Genomic DNA, 19522 nt, shown 5'->3' with positions numbered 1-19522 from the left:
TTGATTAAGGTGAAGCCTTAGAATTGACTGTTGAAATGTAGTAAGATGGAATTTATTGGTACTTTGTCAAGAATCAGTTAGGTGGAAAACTAGTTAGGGTGGGTTGAGAGGAGAATGGGAGTCAGAGAATGTGAAGAAAAACAAGGCAGCAACTGAAAGGGGGCATGGGTTTTACGGAAGTTTTTTTGTTTATTTTTGGTTGGGAAAATGGCACAACATGTTTATATACTGTGATAGGAATGATCCATTTCAGTTCTATAAATATTACTAAATGCTTGCACTTATAGAACTTACATTTTAGTAGAGATGGAAAAATTCTTATTCCTTTAAACAGGAGTGAAGGCAGAGTATGTACACACTGACACAGATGTGTTTGTGGATTTTAAAATGGAAATACAGGGTAGTTATCTGATAGACTCTATTGAGAGTCAGTTGAGCATGAAGTTTGGGGGTTGGTTTTGGAAGTTTACAAAATGAGAGCTGTAGAAGAGTTAAGGAAATGGACACCAAAGAAACGTAATAGGATGCTGGACAGAGCTGACAGCCCACTTGAAATCCACAGGGAGGAACTTAAACGCAATTGGAATGGTTGTATTGTTGTTCTTCAGTTGTGTATAGCCGCTTTGGAACGTGGAGTTGGTGGAGAATTGGATTGAGTCAAGGCTGGGGTTCTGCTTGGCAGATACAATGGAGGAAAGCAGGAGTGTGAGGGAGTCGGGAAGGAGTCTGCAAGGGAGTGATCCTAGTCTGGTCCCCCGAGTCCGAACTGGGTTAGGAAGGAGTGAGGACATGGGGTTGGTGGTGGACAAAGACAGAGGGGTAGAGAGGGCTGACCAGGTCAGACATTGTTGGAATTGGATATCAGAGGAGATGTCCTGGAAATCTGGGAGGCGGCATTCAGAGTGGAGTATATGAATTCAGAATTGGGGTGGTAGTACAGTCATTAGCAAAGAGAACGTGTAACTAGGGCATGCCCATGGGAGTGGGTAGTTGGGGTAGGTTAGAGAAAGCGAACAAGCAGATCAAGGCCTTGACAACCATATTGGCTTAACTGTGAGTGTGTTGGTATTTTTATTAAAGATTTTTTGTTATGGACCATTTTTAAAGTCCTTTTTGAATTTGTTACAATATTGCTTCTGTTTTATGGTGTGGTTTTTTGGCTGCAGGGCATGTGGGATCCTAGCTCCCTGACCAGGGATCAAACCCACACCCCCATTATTGGAAGGTGAAGTCTTAGCCACTGGACCATGAGGGAATTTTAAAATGAGGACTGGACAGTGTGGAGGGGCAGACAGTGAACCAGGCGCTCAGCTAAGGAAAAAAGCAGGAGTGACAACGCTATCTATAGATGACTGCAGGAAGAATTGTTGATGAGTTATGTGGCCTGATGGGATATTTCAGAGCACCTGGGATGTCAGGAGAAATGGTTTGGAAGCTGTAATGGTTCTCTGTGGTACGTGGGTTGTGGGGAGAGAAAAGCACATCCCCACTTACAAAAGCTCCAGAGAAAGAGCTGTCCTTGGGGGACACCCAGGTTTCTGTTAGATCAGGGGCAAAGAGGTTGAGCTTGAAAATATTGAGGATTTTTTCTGATGAAATATGTGAGTTCTGGAGATGATGGGGAGAGAGCTATGGGAAAGTCTAAAACAGTTTTAGAATTGCATTAAAAAAAATTTTTTTTTTTTTTGGCCATGCTGCAAGGTTTGTGGAATCTTAGTTCCCTTGGCAGTGAAAGTGCTAAGTCCTAACCACTGGACCACCAGAGAACTCCCTGGTTCCATTATTATTAAAATATATTTGTACACGAGTCAGTTTAGTTAAACTAGACGTATAATCAAGCACACTAGATCTCAGTAAGTCTCCTTACGCTGCAAAAATCCCACTCAGGGCATGTGTACTAAGGCTTAGTGTCTTCATATTTCTTAGATGAAACATGAAGTTCTGATATTTTCTCTCCCTACCCACTCTGGAGACTACTCATGTTAGTATGTGTTTATGGACTGCTAACTGGATTGTATTGAATGTTCTAGGGATATTTCTTCAGTCTCATGAGTACTTTCAGACCATATGATGTATAGTGTTCACTCTTATTTGTATTTGCTACCTCCAGCTTTCATTTGGGGATCATTTAGGTCTTGGGAACTTTTTAGGTTTATTATTTGGTTTTCTGTTTTTCAGCTATTTATGAAAGTCCTCTCATTTCATAGATTCTAGTTTCCTAGTCCCTTCTAAGCTTTAAAAGCAGCTGTTGCTGCCTTTAAGGCATTTAAAAATTCATTTTAAAATAGTCAAAATTTTGGAAGAAATACTTCTCATCTTTTCTTGAATGTCACTTTCAACCAAAGAGTAATAGTTACTCATAGACTCTCAGTTTTAATGCCCAGAGGAGTAACAGCTGGAGACCTATATGGAAAAAATGATTGTTACTGAGGTGGGAATAAATCTGTTCTACATACTTTATTATAGTCTTTTGGTTTATATTTACTCTTTCACAAGGCAAAGTTGGATGCTAATTTCAGTCCAGTCACTTAATTTCAGTCCAGTCACTCAGTTGTGTCCGACTCTTTGAGACCCCATAGACTGCAGCACGCCAGGCTTCCCTGTCCATCACCAACTCCCAGAGGATTTTATTATTAGAAATTTATTTGTGGATTCCAAATTGATTCTTTTTGGTTATTAATACTGTTTAAGTTAGTAAACTTATTAATATAGTTTTGGACAAAATCTCTTGCATAATTCACACTTCAATCTTGATCTTTATTTGGAGAAAATGATTTCATATAAATGTTTTTACAGTAAAGGTAAATTCAGTCTACAAAAATGAAAAATTAACAATTACTCATTTTCCTACTTGGTGTAATATAACAAACTACATTGTCAGGGTGCAGAGAAACCACAGTGTAGAAGGGAGACATTCATCTCAAGCATCCCACAGTTGGCAGGGAAGACAGTCATGCCAGCCAAGGGCATGCAGTAGTACAGCCGTGTGTAAGAGACAGAAGGCGTTTGTAGTTAACAATGAAATTTATAGCCCTGATAAGGACCTATAATTTTAACATGGGTGACAAACAGTACTGTTGGATGTAGTACATTCAGCTGAAGGAGGTTGTATTTGGTTGTATTTGGTTGAAAGGTACTTAGCGTTTCTCTTCCATCACTAACACACATACCTATATTTTATGTTTTGTTGGAGATGCCTCACTGCCAGTAGATGAAAGGGTGGCCAGGGTGTTGAGGGGTTACAGACCATGTATCATTGAAAAATATTTTGGGACCAGGGCTTTTTTGGTTGAAAGAGGGGAACTCTTGTGAAACTATACACTGCCAGATGCTTAGAACTGTGATATGAGGGCTTGTCCTGTTTCCCTACAGGAATATTTCTCCCAACTTCACCCACATCCATGCAACCACCATGACTTTGTCTTATCTGAGTACAGATTGAATTCCAATTTACTTACTTCACTTTTTCAAAAATTTAAGCACATTATTTACTCTATCCTTACATTAAATGGTAAAGTCCTTGAAAATTATGTGATTGATATCCTAGTTTATATATTTCTAATGTACATAACTCTGAAGATTTTTAAAAAGTTAAAAATCTTAACCATCTCTCGCTTCATCAGTATGGGGAAACTCTGCTTTAGAGGCAAGCCCTGGGACAGATGGAATGAAGTTACTGGGGAATCAGATACGGGCCTGTTCAAGGAAGGACTGTCTGTCCTCTGAGCACACAGGCACAATGCCCCTTTCTTATTTCCTGGATCATAGTTATTTGCATGGGAATATGAGATAGGATTTAGCTCAGAGGACACTAGGTTTCTTATTCATTGTGTTTCCTTTCATTCTCTACACTTTAGGATTCCCACCTGGCTCATCTTAGGTTCTCATAAATGTTTATTTCGAGGTGTGATTCTCGAGTTTTACTTAAACAAATGAATTCTGTTATCTTTCATTGTTTTTCCTTTTTGAAAACAGGTGTTATCTTCATAAGTACTGAATTATTTCAGCAGATTTTTTTTTCAATTTTTCTTTAATAGTTCTATTTTCTACTCTTAAAAGAGTAAGACTTTTAAAGTTTCATATGGCTTATATTATACTGGATTACAAATCAGAGATTCTGACAGATTTCAAACTACAAAGGTAGATAAAATGTTTTAGTGTGCTATGAGTTTCTAAAACATTTTCCTCTGTTCTTTTATAGTGTGTTTTTTTCTCTTTTCTGAGATGGTCAAAGCATTCCTTTTGGGAGACAGGCTGGGGGTAGTAATATCATGTTGTTTTGTGTTAGGAAAATTGAATTTGACTCAGAACTGTTTTAGGAACTAACAGTCACCAGATATTTTAAGAGTGCTTTAAATGTGAACATATGTAAAAAAGTGAAAATATTAGTGACCTTCTCACCACCCTTTCCCCTTTCCTAGCACTATAGTATGATTGGCTGTAGTTCAAGATTGTGTATGTTGCTGTTTTATATTCATTTTAAAATGAAAAAAAGAATTGCTAATGAAAGTTTCCTTAATATAGGCTGATTACATAGAAAGAGAGATACTTGAGGACTGGGTGGGCCCTTTAATAAATAGGGTATGTTTTCATCAATAAACTAATATTTTAGTATATTTCTTTTAAGAAATACTGTTCTAAAGATATCATGTAAACTTTTTCAAATTTCATGGTTTCTTTTACTACATTATTTTAGAAATCAAAACATTCTAATAAGAAAGGCAAGTCACATTTAGTACCAGTAATCAGAGGTAACCACTCTAAGCGTTATGGTATATACTTACACTTATCTTACAAAAGGGAATGCCTACTGTGTTTTTTTTTAGCGGTATGCATTTTAATTTAACATATAGAAAAATGTAAAATTAGTATATAGTTCAGTTCATTATCAAAAATGAATGAACATACATGTAATTACTGGATTACCAGTCAGGACCAGTATTCCCAGCACCCCGGAAACTCCTCCCATGTACTCTCCTAATAGCTCTCCTCTCCCAGCTGCAGGGGAAACCGCTGCTGTGACTTGTAGCACCATAGATTAATTTTGAACTTTATATTGATGGAATCATATGCTATGACTATCATATATATTCTTTTCTGTCTTTGGTTTGTAAAATTCATTTATGTTTTTTCATGAGGCATAGTTTGATGATTTTTGTATTAGTCCATCTTAAGACTATCTCATATTGTATTTCTCTTTCATACTGTAATAAGTATTTGATTATTTCCAACTTTTGCCTATTAAAATAATGCTGTGTACATCTTTGTACATGTCTTTGCACATATGTAAGCATTTTATTGAGTATAATAATTAGGCAAATTGCTGGGTCCTAGCTGTGCACCATTCACCTATAGTGGGTACAATTAAACAGTTTTCCAAATTGTTTTCACCTATTACACTCTCACTAGAGTATATGAGAGTTCACTTTGTTCCATATCCATGCACAACATGTTTTTGGAGAAGGAAAGGATGGAGTTGTGTTTATTGAGAGATAATTTATATACAGTAAAATTTACCTTCTGTTTAATGAATACATATAGTCATATACTAACCACCATGAGAAGGCAATGGCCCCCCACTCTAGTACTCTTGCCTGGAAAATCCCATGGACAGAGGAGCCTGGTGGGCTGCAGTCCATGGGGTCACTGAGAGTCGGGCACGACTGAGCAACTTCACTTTCATTTTTATGCATTGGAGAAGGAAATGGCAACCCACTCCAGTGTTCTTGCCTGGAGAATCCCAGGGACGGGGGAGCCTGATGGGCTGCCGTCTATGGGGTCGCACAGAGTCGGACACGACTGAAGTGACTTAGCAGCAGCATAACCATAAGATATTGAACATTTCCATTGTCTTAAAAAGTCTCCCTGTGTTCCTTTGTAGTCAAACCATAACAACTGGCTCTCCAAAATAGTTAAGCATTGCAGGTATCTACCACTTAATATCAGTAATCAATTCATGAAAATCAGAGATTCTGCCAAAAATACTAATCTAGAACATATCTACCATTATTTTAAATTTTAAAAATTGTATATATAATAACTCAAAATATTCAACCCATTTTTAAAAGTACACTAAATGCCAGTGTTTAACAAACTAGTGTGTTTTTATATAAAATGCTTAAAGCATGGCTTCCTGATCAAAGTAATGACTTAAATAATAATTTTTTCTCTTCTGTTTAGTCATTTTTTTCCCTCTTTCTTGTTTACAACCTTTTCAGCTTTTGCCTCTTACTGTATAACACTTAGCAAAATCAAGGGCTCATTGTGAAAGGTCTTAGAAAACACATTTAATATATGTGCCCAGTGGTGGAGAATGTCTCTCACAGGGCATGACACTGAGATGCCCTCTTAGTTATCAATAACATCTGAGACATTCGTCTTCTTTATTTTTTTTTTTTAGCACTCAGTTCAGTTTCAAAATGTCAGTGATTCTGTCATACCAATTACCTTTGTAATGAAATTTGATTCCCTCCCTCCCAATACATTATTTTTTTTTAATGTTTTGAGTTTTGGAGGTATAAATATAAAAGATTATTTTATAAACACTAGTTGAAAAGGATTAAACTGAGTGACATGTTCTAGGAAGTTTAGATATTAAAAACTAGGTGACAGTCTACTGGGAAAATGTTAATTTTGTTGACATTCTGGGTGATACGCCTGGCTTTCTAACCACAGGCTTGGTTTTCTCTTGTGTTGATGAATATGTCACAATTAATTCAGCCAGTTCCTTCTTATTTAATATTTAAGTATATATGTTTTCATTGAGCTTTAAGATGGCTAGCTCTCTATTTGATCTTTGTATTCGTTCTTTTTTTTTTTTTTTTGGCTGTGTTCAGTCTTTGTGTGGCACACAGGCTTTCTCTAGTTGTGGCGTGGGCTTAGCTTGCTGCAGCACATGTGCTCTAGAGCACTCAAGCTCTCGAATTGTGGTGTACGGGCTTAGGGGCTCCGCAGCATGTGGGATCTTAGTTCCGCAGCCAGGGATAGAAGCCTTGTTCCACTCACTGGAACGTGGATTCTTAACCAGTGGACCTCCAGGGAAGTCCCTGTATTCATTCTTTAGAATAAACGGTAGAGTTGGACTTGTTAGGCCAAATAATCTGCACACTGCTAATGCTTGTGATGCACATTACTTAATTTCTCTTCTTAAAAATGGGGCCCATTTACAGTCCTGCCTCTAGTGTCTGAAAATAGCTGTTTCCTAGTATCCTCCTCACAGTTAAAGTATTATAATTTGAAATGTAGGACTAAAGCCAATTTTTGAGACCTATATTTAGACATTTAAAAATAGCATGCTTTCCCTTTAAATACCAAATATAAAATCCCCTTTGTTTATATACTTTTAAAATATAAGTTCTGTCTTATACACTGTAAAAATAACCTTTGGCAAGTAACTGAAATACTAAAGAAAGTAAAGCTGAAGTAAAGGAGCAAATTAAGTTCATAAGTTGAAGCCCTCTAAGGAATATAAAACATGAAAAAGATGTAGCTCTTTTCCATCAAGGAGACCACAGGAAGGCTTGTGCCTAAGTTACATAATTGTCCAGTGATGTTCAGTTGCTAAGTCATGTGAGCATGCCAGGCTCATGTGTCCTTCCCTGTCTCCTGGAGTTTGCTCAAATTCATGACCTCTGAGTCAGTGCTGTTATCTAACCATCTCATCCTATGTTGTCCCCTTCTCCTTTGCCTTCAGTCTTTCTCAGCATCAGGATCTTTTCCAGTGAGTTGTTTCTTTGCATCAGGTGGCCAAGGTATTGGAGTTTCAGCTTCAGTCCTTCCTTTGAATAGTCAGGGTTGATTTCCTTTTGGATTGACTGGTTTGATCTCCTTACAGTCTAAGGGACTCAGAACTGAGTTTTCTGTAGCATCACAGTGTGAAAGCATTGGTTCTTCCGCACTCAGCCTTTATGGTCCAACTCTCACATCCTTTTATGACTAGTGGAAAAACCATAGCTTTGACTATATAGACCTATGTGAGCAAAGTGATATCTTTGCTATCTAGGTTTCTCATAGCTTTCCTTCCAGGGAGCAAGCTTCTTTTAATTTCATGGCTGCAGTCACAGTCCGCAATGATTTTGGAGCCCAAGAAAATGAAATCTGTCTCTGTTTCTACTTTTCCCCGCTTCTGTTTGCCATGAAGTGATGGGACCAGTTGCCATGATCTTAGTTTTTTGAATGTTGAGTATCTAGTCAGCTATTTCACTCTCCTCTTTCACCCTCATCAAGAAGCTCTTCAGTTCCTCTTTACTTTCTTCCATTTTAGTGAAACTGATGTGAAGAGCTGGCTTATTGGAAAAGACTCTGATGCTGGGAAAGATTGAAGGCAAAAGGAGAAGAGGGGAGCAGAAGATGAGATGGTTAGATAGCATCACTGACTCAGTAGACATGAATTTGAGCAAACTCTGGGAGATAGTGAAGGACAGGGAAAACTCTTAAGAGACATGTACTCTGCAAAGAAGTTAAATAAGCAGGGTGACAATATACAGCCTTGACATACATAAACTTGTATGCAGGACAAGAAGCAACAGTTAGAACCAGACATGGAACAATGTCATGACTGATTCAAAATTGGGAAAGGAATACGTCAAGGCTGTATATTGTCATCCAGCTTATTTAACTTATATGCAGAGTACATCATGCAAAATGCCAGGCTGGATGAATCACAAGCTGGAATAAGATTGCTGGGAGAAATATCAACAATCTTAGTTGTGCAGATGATACCACTTCAATGGCAGAAAGTAAAGAGGAGCTAAAGAGCCTTTTGATAAAAGTGAAAGAGGAGAATGAAAAAGCTGGCCTAAAACTCAACATTCAGAAAGCTAAGATCATGGCATCTGGTCCTATCACTTCATGGCAAATAGATGGGGAAAATGTGGATACAGTGTCAGATTTCATTTACTTGGATTCTAAAATCAATGCAGATGGTGACTGCAGCCATGAACCTGAGACACTTGCTCCTTGGAAGAAGAGCTATGACAAACCTAGACAGTGTATTAAAAAGCAGAGAGATCACTTTGCCAACAAAGGTCCACTTAGTCAAAGCTCTGGTTTTTCCGGTAGTCGTGTATGGATGTGAGAGTTGGACCATAAAGAAGGCTGATCACCAAAGAACTGATGCTTTTGAACTGTGGTGCTGGAGGAGACTCTTGGCAGTCCCTTGGACAGCAAGAAGATCAAACCAATCAATCCTAAAGGAAATCAACCGTGAATGTCCATTGGAAGGGCTGATGGTGAAGCTGAAGCTCCAATACTGGCTACCTGATGTGAAGAGCTGGCTCATTGGAAGAGACCTTGATGCTGGGAAAGATTGAAGGCGGGAGGAGAAGGGGCGACAGAGGATGAGATGGTTGGATGGCATCACTGACTCAATGGATTTGACTTTGAGTAAACTCAGGGAGACAGTGAAAGACAGAGAAGTCTGAAGTGTTGCAGTTCATGGGGTTGCAAAGAGTCCGAGGTGACTTAGTGACTGAAGAACAACAACATGGTAGTTGGAACATTTTTTGGCATTGAGGATCTTTGGGATTAGTATGAAAACTGACCTTTTCCGGTTCTGTGGCCTGCTGAGTTTTCTGAATTTGCTACAATTTGCTGCATAAAGTAGCACTTTAACAGCATCATCATTTAGGATTTTAAATAGCTCAGTTGAAATTCCAGCATGTCCACTGTCCACTAGCTTTGTTCCTAGTAATACTCCCTAAGGCCCACTTGACTTTACATTCCAAGATGTCCGGCTCTAGGTGAGCAACCACACCATCATAGTTATCCACGTCATTATGACTTTTTTGTTTAGTTTTGTGCATTCTTGCCACCTCTTATTAATCTCTTCTGCTTCTTTTAGGATCTTACCATTTCTGTCCTTTATCATGACCATTCTTCATGAAATGTTCCCTTGATACCTCCAGTTTTCTTGAAGAGATCTGTAGTCTTTTCCATTGTGTTGTTTTCCTCTTTGTCTTTGCCTTGTTCATTTAAAAAGACCTTCTTGTGTCTCCTTGCTATTCTCTGGAACTCTGCATCCAGTTAGGTATGTCTTTCCCTTTCTCCCTTGCCTTCTGCTTCTCTTCTTTTCATAGTTGTTTGTAAAGCTTCCTCAGACAATTGTTTTGCCTTCTTGCATTTCTTTTTCTTTGGAATGGCTTTGGTCACTGCTTCCTGTACAGTGTTACAAACACCTGTCCATGGTTCTTCATGCACTCTATCTACCAGACCTAATCCCTGAATCTATTAGTCACCTCTACTGTATAATCATAAGGGATTTGATTTAGGTCGTACCTGAATGACCTAGTGGTTTTCCCTACTTTTATTTTTTTATCATGCTTTTACAGTTTTTAATGTACGAAATCTGAAACAATTCAGATTTATCACTGACAAAGAGGTAAATACATACATCAATTTCTTGGGTTAAAGTTGTGGCTCAACTCACTTTAAAATTCAGGGTTCTAAGTGACTAGGGAGTCCTCCGTACCTTGAAGAGCCTTCCTTCCCAGTGAGATGAGTCCCTACTAAACCTGTGCTAATATCATCGTATTTATCACATTTTAATTATCAGTCTTCCATTAGATTGGAGATTCCTTTAGGGCAGAGACGGTTCACTTTGTCTTGAAATAGGTACCAAATTATTTGTCAAATGAGTAGTGAACAACACTAATCTATGATCTGATTTAAAATCCTAAAATTTAAACATTTATACCAAGGCTTTGATTTAGCTTGTGCTAAATAACTTCTAAAATTTGTAGGTTTGAGGCATTTTATTATAAAAAGCTGGTGCGCATAAGAGAATAAGAACTTGAAGTCATCATACGTTTACTTCATTTTTTAGTTTGACCTTCTAGTAAATCTTTAGCTTCATTGATTTTGGCTGCTATATAAGGAGATCCTCCCTTGTCTGGGTGATTTAAAAGCATAATTCGTCGATGAGCATCTCTTATTTTGGCTTCATTGGCAGTAGGGCTTACACCTAGTATTAATGTTGCTTCCCGTTTTGTCATTTTGGGTTCAAACCCACCTCTGTAATAGCCACCACTGAAGGCAGAGTTTGGTAGACTTTGAAAAACTTGTTTTGCTTGAGGCTCCATATGCTTCCTGGCTTGCAAAGCATAACGACCTGCAAATCCTGCAGCAGCAGTGGTCAGTCCAGCTGCTACCACTGTCCTGGCCATGGCACCTGCTCGGTTCCCGTGCCTCCACCAGGAGCGTGGTTCATCCCAGCCCACCAAGTTTATGCCTCTCTCACAAAGCGATTCGGCCACCACCAGCACTGACAAACCACCTAGGCAAGGGCGCCCTAGGACTTTTCCCTGCTTTTTGCAGTATAAGCCTGAATGTTGTAATAACATGATCTGAGCCACAGTCCCCTCCAGGTCTTGTTTTTGCTAACTGTATAGACTTTTACATCTTTGGCTGCAAAGAACATGATTAGTCTGATTTTGTTATTGACTGTCTGGTGATGTCCATGTGTAGAGTCATCTCTTGGGTTGCTGGAAAACGATATTTTCTATGACCAGGATTTTCTAATGACAAGACTCTGTTAGCCTGCTTCATTTTGTACACCAAGGCCAAACTTGCCTGTTAATTCCAGCTATCTCTTGGCTTCCAATTTTTGCATTCCAGTCCCCTGTGATGAAAACAACATCTTTTTTCGATATTAGTTCTAGAAGATGTTGTAGGTCTTCATAGAACCGGTCAACTTCAGCTTCTTCAACAAAGTTGTTGGAGCATAGATTTGGATTACTCAGATGTTGAATGATTTATCTTACATATGTAAGTATGATCAAAACCAGACTTTCATAAGTACAGTACTGAAGAGAATTGTAATCAGAGTACTATAAAAGCAGTTATTTTTTGCGTTATTAGAACAGATGAGTCTGATTTGGACCTTGAGGAATTTTTTAAAGCAAAAAAGTATGAGAAAGAAATGAAAAAATTTTTAACATGGAAGAAAGTAGAATGCCTTCTTTGGTTATTTGTAAACTTGAAATATCTGTAAACCAGTGTCAGTTCTCTTCACTGATTTCTGAAATATTTTTTCTTCCAGAGTCATCCTTTGTCTCCCCATAAACTCATGACAGTTTATTTGCTTTTCTTTTCTATATTTGTTTCTCCTTTTGACTATAAACTTCATGGATAGGGTCTCATTGTCTTTGGGTTCATTAGTGTCTGATCTAGTTTCTTGCACTTCGACTGATCCATACCAGTACCTTACTAAATGATGAGATGAGTGTATGTAAGTGCCCAGGTGATAAGTACATACTTGGTGACAGTATGTTTCCTCTGTGTCTGGTATGTGACCCTTAAAAGAAATTAACTTCAACGAAGTTAGGTGATCTTCAGATATTTTTCCCATGCAAATGTTTCTCACTGGTGATGCAGTTATTCTGTATTTTGATGGTATCAGTGTCAGATCCTGATTGTGATATTCTACTATAAATTTATAAGATGTTACCATTAGAGGAAATTGGTTGAAAGGTTCTTTTTTTTTTTTAATGAGAGCATATGCATCTATAATAATCTCAAATTTTTAAAAAAGATCACTAACCAAGCGGTAGTGTTTTGGAACTTTATAGCACATAATGAGCTCCTTATTGCAAAATTCAGGCTTAAACAGACGAAAGTAGGGAAAACCTCTAGTCTACTCAGGTATGACCTTAAGCAAATCCCTTATGATTATACAGTAGAGGTGATAAATAGATTCCAGGGATTAAATCTGATAGAGTGCCTGAAGAACTATGGACAGAGGTTCATAACATTGTATAGGAGGTGGTGACCAGAACGATCCCCAAGAAAAAGAAATGCAAAAAGGAAAGGCAAAATGATTGTTTGAGGAGGCCCTACAGATAGCTGAGAAAAGAAGAGAAGCAAAAGGCAAAGGAGAAAGGAAAAGATAGACCTAACTGAATGCAGAGTTCCAGAGAATAGCAAGGAGAGATAAAGCCTTCTTAAGTGGACAACACAAAGAAATAGAAGAAAACAATAGAATGGGAAAGACTAGAGATCTTCAAGAAAATTAGAGATACAAGGAAACGTTTCATGCAAATATGGGCTCAATAAAGGACAGAAATGGCAAGGACCTAACAGAAGCAGAAGAGATTAAGAAGAGGTGGCTAGAATATACAAAAGAACTATACAAAAAAGGTTTTAATGACTCAGATAACCACAGTGGTGTGGTCACTCACCTAGAGCCAGACATCCTAGAGTGTGTAGTCAAGTAGTCCTTAGGAAGTATTATTACCAGCAAAGCTAGTGGAGGTGATAGAATTCCAGCTGAGCTATTTAAAACCCTAAAAGTTGATGCTGTTAAAATGCTACACTCAATATGTCAGCAAATTCTGAAAACTCAGCAGTGACAACAGAACTGGAAAAGGTCAGTTTTCATTCCAGTCCCAAAGAAGGGCAATGCCAAAGAATGCTCAAACTACCGTACAGTTGCACTCATTGCACATGGCTAGCAAGATAATGCTCAAAGTCCTTCAAGCTAGGGTTCATCAGTACATGAACTGAGAATTTCCAGACATGCGAGCTGGATTTAGAAAAGGAGAGGAACCAGAGATCAAATTGCCAACATCTGTTAGATAATAGAGAAAGCAAGGGAATTCCAGAAAAAATCTACTTCTGCTTCATTCACTACCCTAAAGCCTTTGACTGTGTGGATCACAACGAACTGTGAAAAATTCTTAAAAAGATGCGGTTACCAGCCTACCTTACTTGTCTCCTGAGAAACTTGTACACAGGACAAGAAGCAACAGTTAGAACCGGACGTGGAACAACGGAATGCTTCAAAATTGGGAAAGGAGTATGTCAAGCCTGTATATTGTCACTCAGCTTATTTAACTTGTATGCAGATTTACATCATTCAAAATGCTGGGCTAGATGATTCACAAGCTGGGATCATGATTGCCAGGAGAAATTATGAACAACTTCAGATATGCAGATGACACCACTGTAAAGGCAGAAAACTAAGAGGACCTTAGCCTTTTGATGAGGATGAAAGAGGAAAGTGAGAAGTCTTGCTTAAAATTCAACATTCAAAAAACTAAGATCATGGCATCTGGTCCCATCACTTTATGGCTAGACTTGATGCGGAAACGTGGAAACAGTGACAGATTTTATTTTCTTGGGCTCCAAAATCACTGTGTATGGTGACTGCAGCCTCAAAATTAAAGGAAGCTTGCTCCTTGGAAGGAAAGGTATGATAAACCTAGACAGCATATTAAAAAGCAGAGACATCATTTTGCCAACAATGGTCTGTATAGTCCAAGGTATGGTTTTTCAAGTAGTCATGTATGGATGTGAGAGTTGGACTGTAAAGAAAGCGGAGTACTGAAGAATTGATGCTTTTGTACTGTGGTGTTGGAGAAGACTCTTGAGAGTCCCTTGGTCTGCAAGGAGATCAAACCAGTCAATCCTAAAGGAAATCGACCCTGAATTGGAGCTGTAGCTCCAATACTTTGGCCACTTGATGCAAAGAGCTGACTCATTGGAAAAGACCTTGATACTGGGAATGACTGAGGGCAAGAGGAGAAGGGGGCAACAAAGGATGAGATTGTTGGATGGCATCACTGACTCAATGGACATGAGTTTGAGCAAGCTTTGGGATATGGTGATGGACAGCAAGGCCTGGAGGTGCTGCAGTTCACAGAATTGCAATGAATTGGACTTGACAGCACTAAACAACAACACTTTACTGGTTTGGCTTCTAATAGAGATCAGATACCAGTGGCATAAAAAAAAATAGAAGATTTACATTTCTCTCATGTGAAAGTCTAAGCTAGTCTAGGGTTATAGGCAGGTTTGCTTCCTGAGGCCATTCAGAGAGTAGAGTTCCTTCTCTCTTGTTTTTCCATTCCCTTGGTCGTATCCTCATGCACAAAGCTGAATCTGCCTGCCCACCCCTCTACCTGAGTTCTTGCACATGTGAAGCATGAGGATTGGAAGAGAAAATAAGTTCTTTTTAAGGATATAATCTAAAACTTGTATGTGCTGTTCCTACTCACATCCTGTTGGCTGCAATTTAGTTATGTGGCCATAGTTTTCTGTAAGAAAGATTGGGAAGTGTAGTTCTGCCCAGCTAAACATCAGGGCGTTTTATTAATAAAAGGAAAGAGAGCATGATATTGGGATCAGGTAGTTACTCTGCCCTAATGTCTGCCCTTGGAGAAGGCAATGGCACCCCACTCCAGTACTCTTGCCTGGAGAATCTCAGGGACGGGGGAGCCTGGTGGGCTGCCGTCTATGGGGTCGCTAAGAGTCAGGCATGACTGAGCGACTTCACTTTCACTTTTCACTTTCATGCATTGGAGAAGGAAATGGCAAGCCACTCCAGTATTCTTGCCTGGATAATCCCAGGGACAGAGGAGCCTAATGGGCTGCCGTCTATGGGGTTGCACAGAGTCGGACACGACTGAAGCGACTTAGCAGCAGTAGCAGCAGCAATGTCCGTCCTGGAATACTTGTTCAGTGACTTCCTTGGCAAAACTGTCTTCCCTATTTCACTACACTTATAGAGGAAAAGTATAGATACCTTAAGAGTTAGGTATATTTGTTGGATCATGATGGCAATTAAAATTGATATGAATATTTGCTTCCCCTTTCTCTAAACTCCTCAGAGACAAAGTATGATTTTTTTCTTGTTTGTGTTTTTTTACCTGGCATAGGGCCTAACCGTAATTAGGTACTCACTGCCTATTTACTGACTGATTACCCTTTTTTCTGTATTGATTGAAATGTCTCTAGCAGAATTTTCATAAGTATTTATCTGACCTGCTTTCTCCTAATTTCTTCATGATACCTGTTTTGTTACAGGATTACAGCTCAAATATATGAATGTGACCCTTTTATCAGATTTTTATAGCTATGGAAGACAGTACAGTATGTTATCATGTGTTTTTGGTATAGTTTTGCTTGAATAATTAGTGTTTTATAATGTAGATGTTAGATGTAAGAAATCAGTTGTAGTGTGGCAAGTGGCATGTTTAGTAATGTGAAGAATGTAATTTACCTTAATTCCATTGTCTTAATAGTTTGAGTTCAAAATTTCTTAAAATGAGTTGTTTTTTCTTTGATTATTATTTTACTGATGTTTCACTTTGTCACACTTTATATTTTTCTCACATTTTTATTCTTAAGGATAAATAATCTTGAGTCACTACTTTTAAAAGGTTGAATCACCAACATTCACTTTTTTCTTTTAGTTAATTTCAGTACTCTTAGTTAGATGAATTTTATTTTAAGCATTTATTTGGAGACCTGAGGGATACAATTAAAGAACTTTGGAGATCATTCTTAATTTGGTTTTTAGAACAGAAGGAAATATACTGTAACTTTCCCTTATTTTTCTGGTGGAGAGAAACTTTTTTTTGCCAGCAGGAAAATGCAATTCCACTAAGATTCTTGGGTCAGAGATCAGAGGCTTGGATCAGCAAAAAGAAACGAACTTTTGGAAGAATTTTAGTCCAATATTATGGGCCAGTTTAAACTACAATGTAGGCAATGGCAGGGTGCCTTGCTTTTCCCTATAAGGAAGGAAAAGCCACATGGCAGTGATATTTACCAGAGTATGGAAGGAGGGCTGTATGTTGGGAGGGTGGGGTGGGAGAGCTTCTCAATAAAATGTTCATTTGTCTGACATTATAAGCAGCTTTACAGCCCTCTTGGAAAAACTTGAAGGGGGTTAAAAAAAAAAAGAAGACTTGAAGTTCTGTTAAAAGAGAATCAGAATTTTGTTTGTTAAATTTGTCCAGGGCTAGTCGACTCTTATTTCTCCTAGTAATGAAGATGTGCAGCTGTGAAGAGAATCCAAAAAAAAAAAAACACCTTATATTTTACCTTGGAGAGCATTTTGTGATTATTTTTACTGCCGATTGAACTTTCTAGTTGTGTTTTTCTTTGCTTGCAATCCTGGAACACACAGTGGTGGATATAGGGGTAGGTAGTTATGGAGCAGACTCTGAGTGGAAGGAAGTGACTGGAAATTTTTTAAAATGTCAAGATAAACAGCAAATCAGTCCCAAAGCAAATAATATTTGGCTATTGGTTGTACTTTCTTATATAATTTTGCTTTTCTTATTAAATGCCTCAAATTTCCCAACTATATTGTGAACATTGTTTTGAATAAATTTAAGTTTGTGTGTAGTGATCACTTATTTTTTTAGTTTGTTTTTAATTGTGTGTGTGTATATATATATACACACATGCACACATACCCACATTATTTTTTTAAAATATTTTTTCCATATGGTTTATCATGGGATGTTGAATATGGTTCTCTGTGCTATACAGTAGGACCTTGTTTATCCTTTCTATATGTAAAAGCTTATATCTACTAACCCCAGCCTCCCACTCCATTCTTCCCTCACCCATCCCCCCTTGGCAAACGCTAGTTTCTTCTCTATGTCTGTAACTCTGTTTCTGTTTCATAGACGCATTTGTGTCATATTTTAGATTCCACATATACATGATAGTCTTTTTCTTTCTGACTTATTTCACTTAGTATGGTAATATCTAGTTGCATCCATGTTGTTTCAGATAGCATTAGTTCATTCTTGTTTATGACTGAATAGTATTCCGTTTTATGTATGTACCACATCTTCTTCCTCTGTTTGTCTGTGGATGGACATTCAAGTTATTTCCATGTCTTGGCTATCATGAATAGTGCCACTGTGAACATAGCGGTGTGTGTACCTGTCCCTGGAGGCTCACAGGCAAAGAATCTGCCTGCCGGTGCAGGAGGTGCAGGTTTGCTCTCTGGGTTGGGAAGATTCCCAGGAGAAGGAAATGGTAACCCACTCCAGTATTCTTGTCTGCAAAATCCCATGGATAGAGGAGCCTGGCATGCTGCAGTCCGTGGGGTCGCAAAAAGTTGGACATGACTTAATGACTAAACAAAAACAGCTGGATATATGCAGAGGAATGGAATTGATCATACGCTAATTCTGTTCTTAGTTTTCTGAGGAACCTCCAACAGATAAGTCTTTTACCTCTTGTTTAGGTTTATTCCTAAGTTTTTTGTTTTTAATGTGATTAAATGCATTTTTTAATCCAGTTTCAGTATCAAGGAGATTTTTCTGGCCTTGTCAAGTGAGTATATAGCTATGATTCTTGTTCTGTACTTTGGCACTGTATATATAATATGAGAAATATTATAATATATTATATATATATATAAAACATTGGGGTTTGGTAGACTTATTTGTAAAATAAAAATTTGGACTTGGTTTGTTTTTAAAAGTTGGCTCTTTGACTCTGGTTTACACTCTTCTGAAGTTATTTATCCATTCAGACTTTCATTGTCTTTGCCAATTTGGGTATTTTGTATTTTCCTAGATATGCATATTTTGCTTAGGTTTTCAAAAATATTGGTATAAAGTTGTACATTAAATTTTCTTATAATTGCATATATGTTTTCATATGTAAAGGAAAACTGAGAAAGGTATATAAGAAACTTAATAATATCCTGATTGTCTTTGGAAAGTGGAAGTGGAATTATGGGAACAGGAAGCGATAGTCTTTAGAAGTCTTATGTCCATGGGCAATATGAGAATTTCCAAATGATGGACCTATTTTACTTTCATAATCAAAAAAGAGTATTATTTAAAACTTTAGAATATGAGAAAGTATACAGTATTGTACATAAATAGATTCATCTTGCTAGTCCCAGCATGTTTCAGTTGTGTGTTTTCTTCTCAAGCTGGACTCTGGACTGTCTTCACCCTGGGTGGCGTGGGCAGCAAAGTGGCCGCTGCCTCAGAACTTTCTTCCCCTCTGGCCAACCAGAGTCTTCTGCTTCTGCTGGTGCTGGCCAACCTGACAGATGCTGCAGATGCGCCAAACCCCTACAGACAGGCCATCATGTCTTTTAAGAACACACAAGGTTTGTGGTACTTTTTTACTCTGAATATTCTTTTCTAATGAGGAAAGAGGGTATTGCTTACCCCAAATTGTTTACTGTTTTTCAGCAGTGGGGATAACTGTCAATTTGTGTATTTTCATATTGGTTTAAGATGAGAAAAACTTAAATTTTATGTCCGTATTCTCAGGAAGGTCAAGTAAATTTCAGATGATAACTGCGGTTCTTTATATCTATTTATATTTGCATTTCTTTCCAAGATAACCAAGCCAGCATGGGCTTAATTTAGATCCCCATTTCCTACCTACTGGGGCTTCCCCTGGCGGCACTAGTGGTAAAGAATCTGCCTACAGTGCAGTAGGTGCAGGAGATGCAGGTTCAATCCCTGGGTCAGGAAGATCCTCTGGAAGAGAGCATGGCAACCCACTCCTATATTCTTGCCTGGAGAATCCCATTCACAGAGGAGCCTGGCGGGCTACAGTTCATAGGGTTGCAAAGAGCTGGACACAAATGAAGTGACTTAGCACATAGTCCTACCTATTAGGTGAAGGAATTAACCAGGAAATGATATGTTGTTTGAAAATTTTTATTTAAAGTCTGTGTTCCAGTTAGAGTTTTATAGAACTAAAAATAATAACAGAGCTTAGCAAACTTTTCCTGCAAAGGGGCAGATGACTT

At 38.2% G+C, this 19522-nt stretch overlaps 1 protein-coding gene and 1 pseudogene across 2 annotated transcripts in view; one reads left to right on the top strand and one right to left on the bottom strand.

Annotated features, from left to right (window-relative positions):
- The window catches only part of DYM (dymeclin), a 392231-nt gene that overhangs the window by 126217 nt on the left and 246492 nt on the right, over nt 1–19522 (top strand). For both annotated transcript variants that reach the window (XM_069568503.1, XM_069568504.1), the window contains exon 9: nt 18686–18868. In XM_069568503.1, coding sequence (XP_069424604.1) covers nt 18686–18868 — 183 coding nt within the window. The remainder of the gene's footprint in view (nt 1–18685; nt 18869–19522) is intronic.
- Nucleotides 10761–11260, bottom strand: LOC138428165 (mitochondrial import inner membrane translocase subunit TIM14 pseudogene; annotated as a pseudogene).

The sequence above is a fragment of the Ovis canadensis genome, chromosome 23, assembly GCF_042477335.2.
Source record: "Ovis canadensis isolate MfBH-ARS-UI-01 breed Bighorn chromosome 23, ARS-UI_OviCan_v2, whole genome shotgun sequence".
In the NCBI taxonomy this organism is placed as follows: Eukaryota; Metazoa; Chordata; class Mammalia; order Artiodactyla; family Bovidae; genus Ovis; species Ovis canadensis.
The sequence above is the reverse complement of the archived record's forward strand: the minus strand, read 5'-3'. Positions and strand labels throughout refer to the sequence as shown.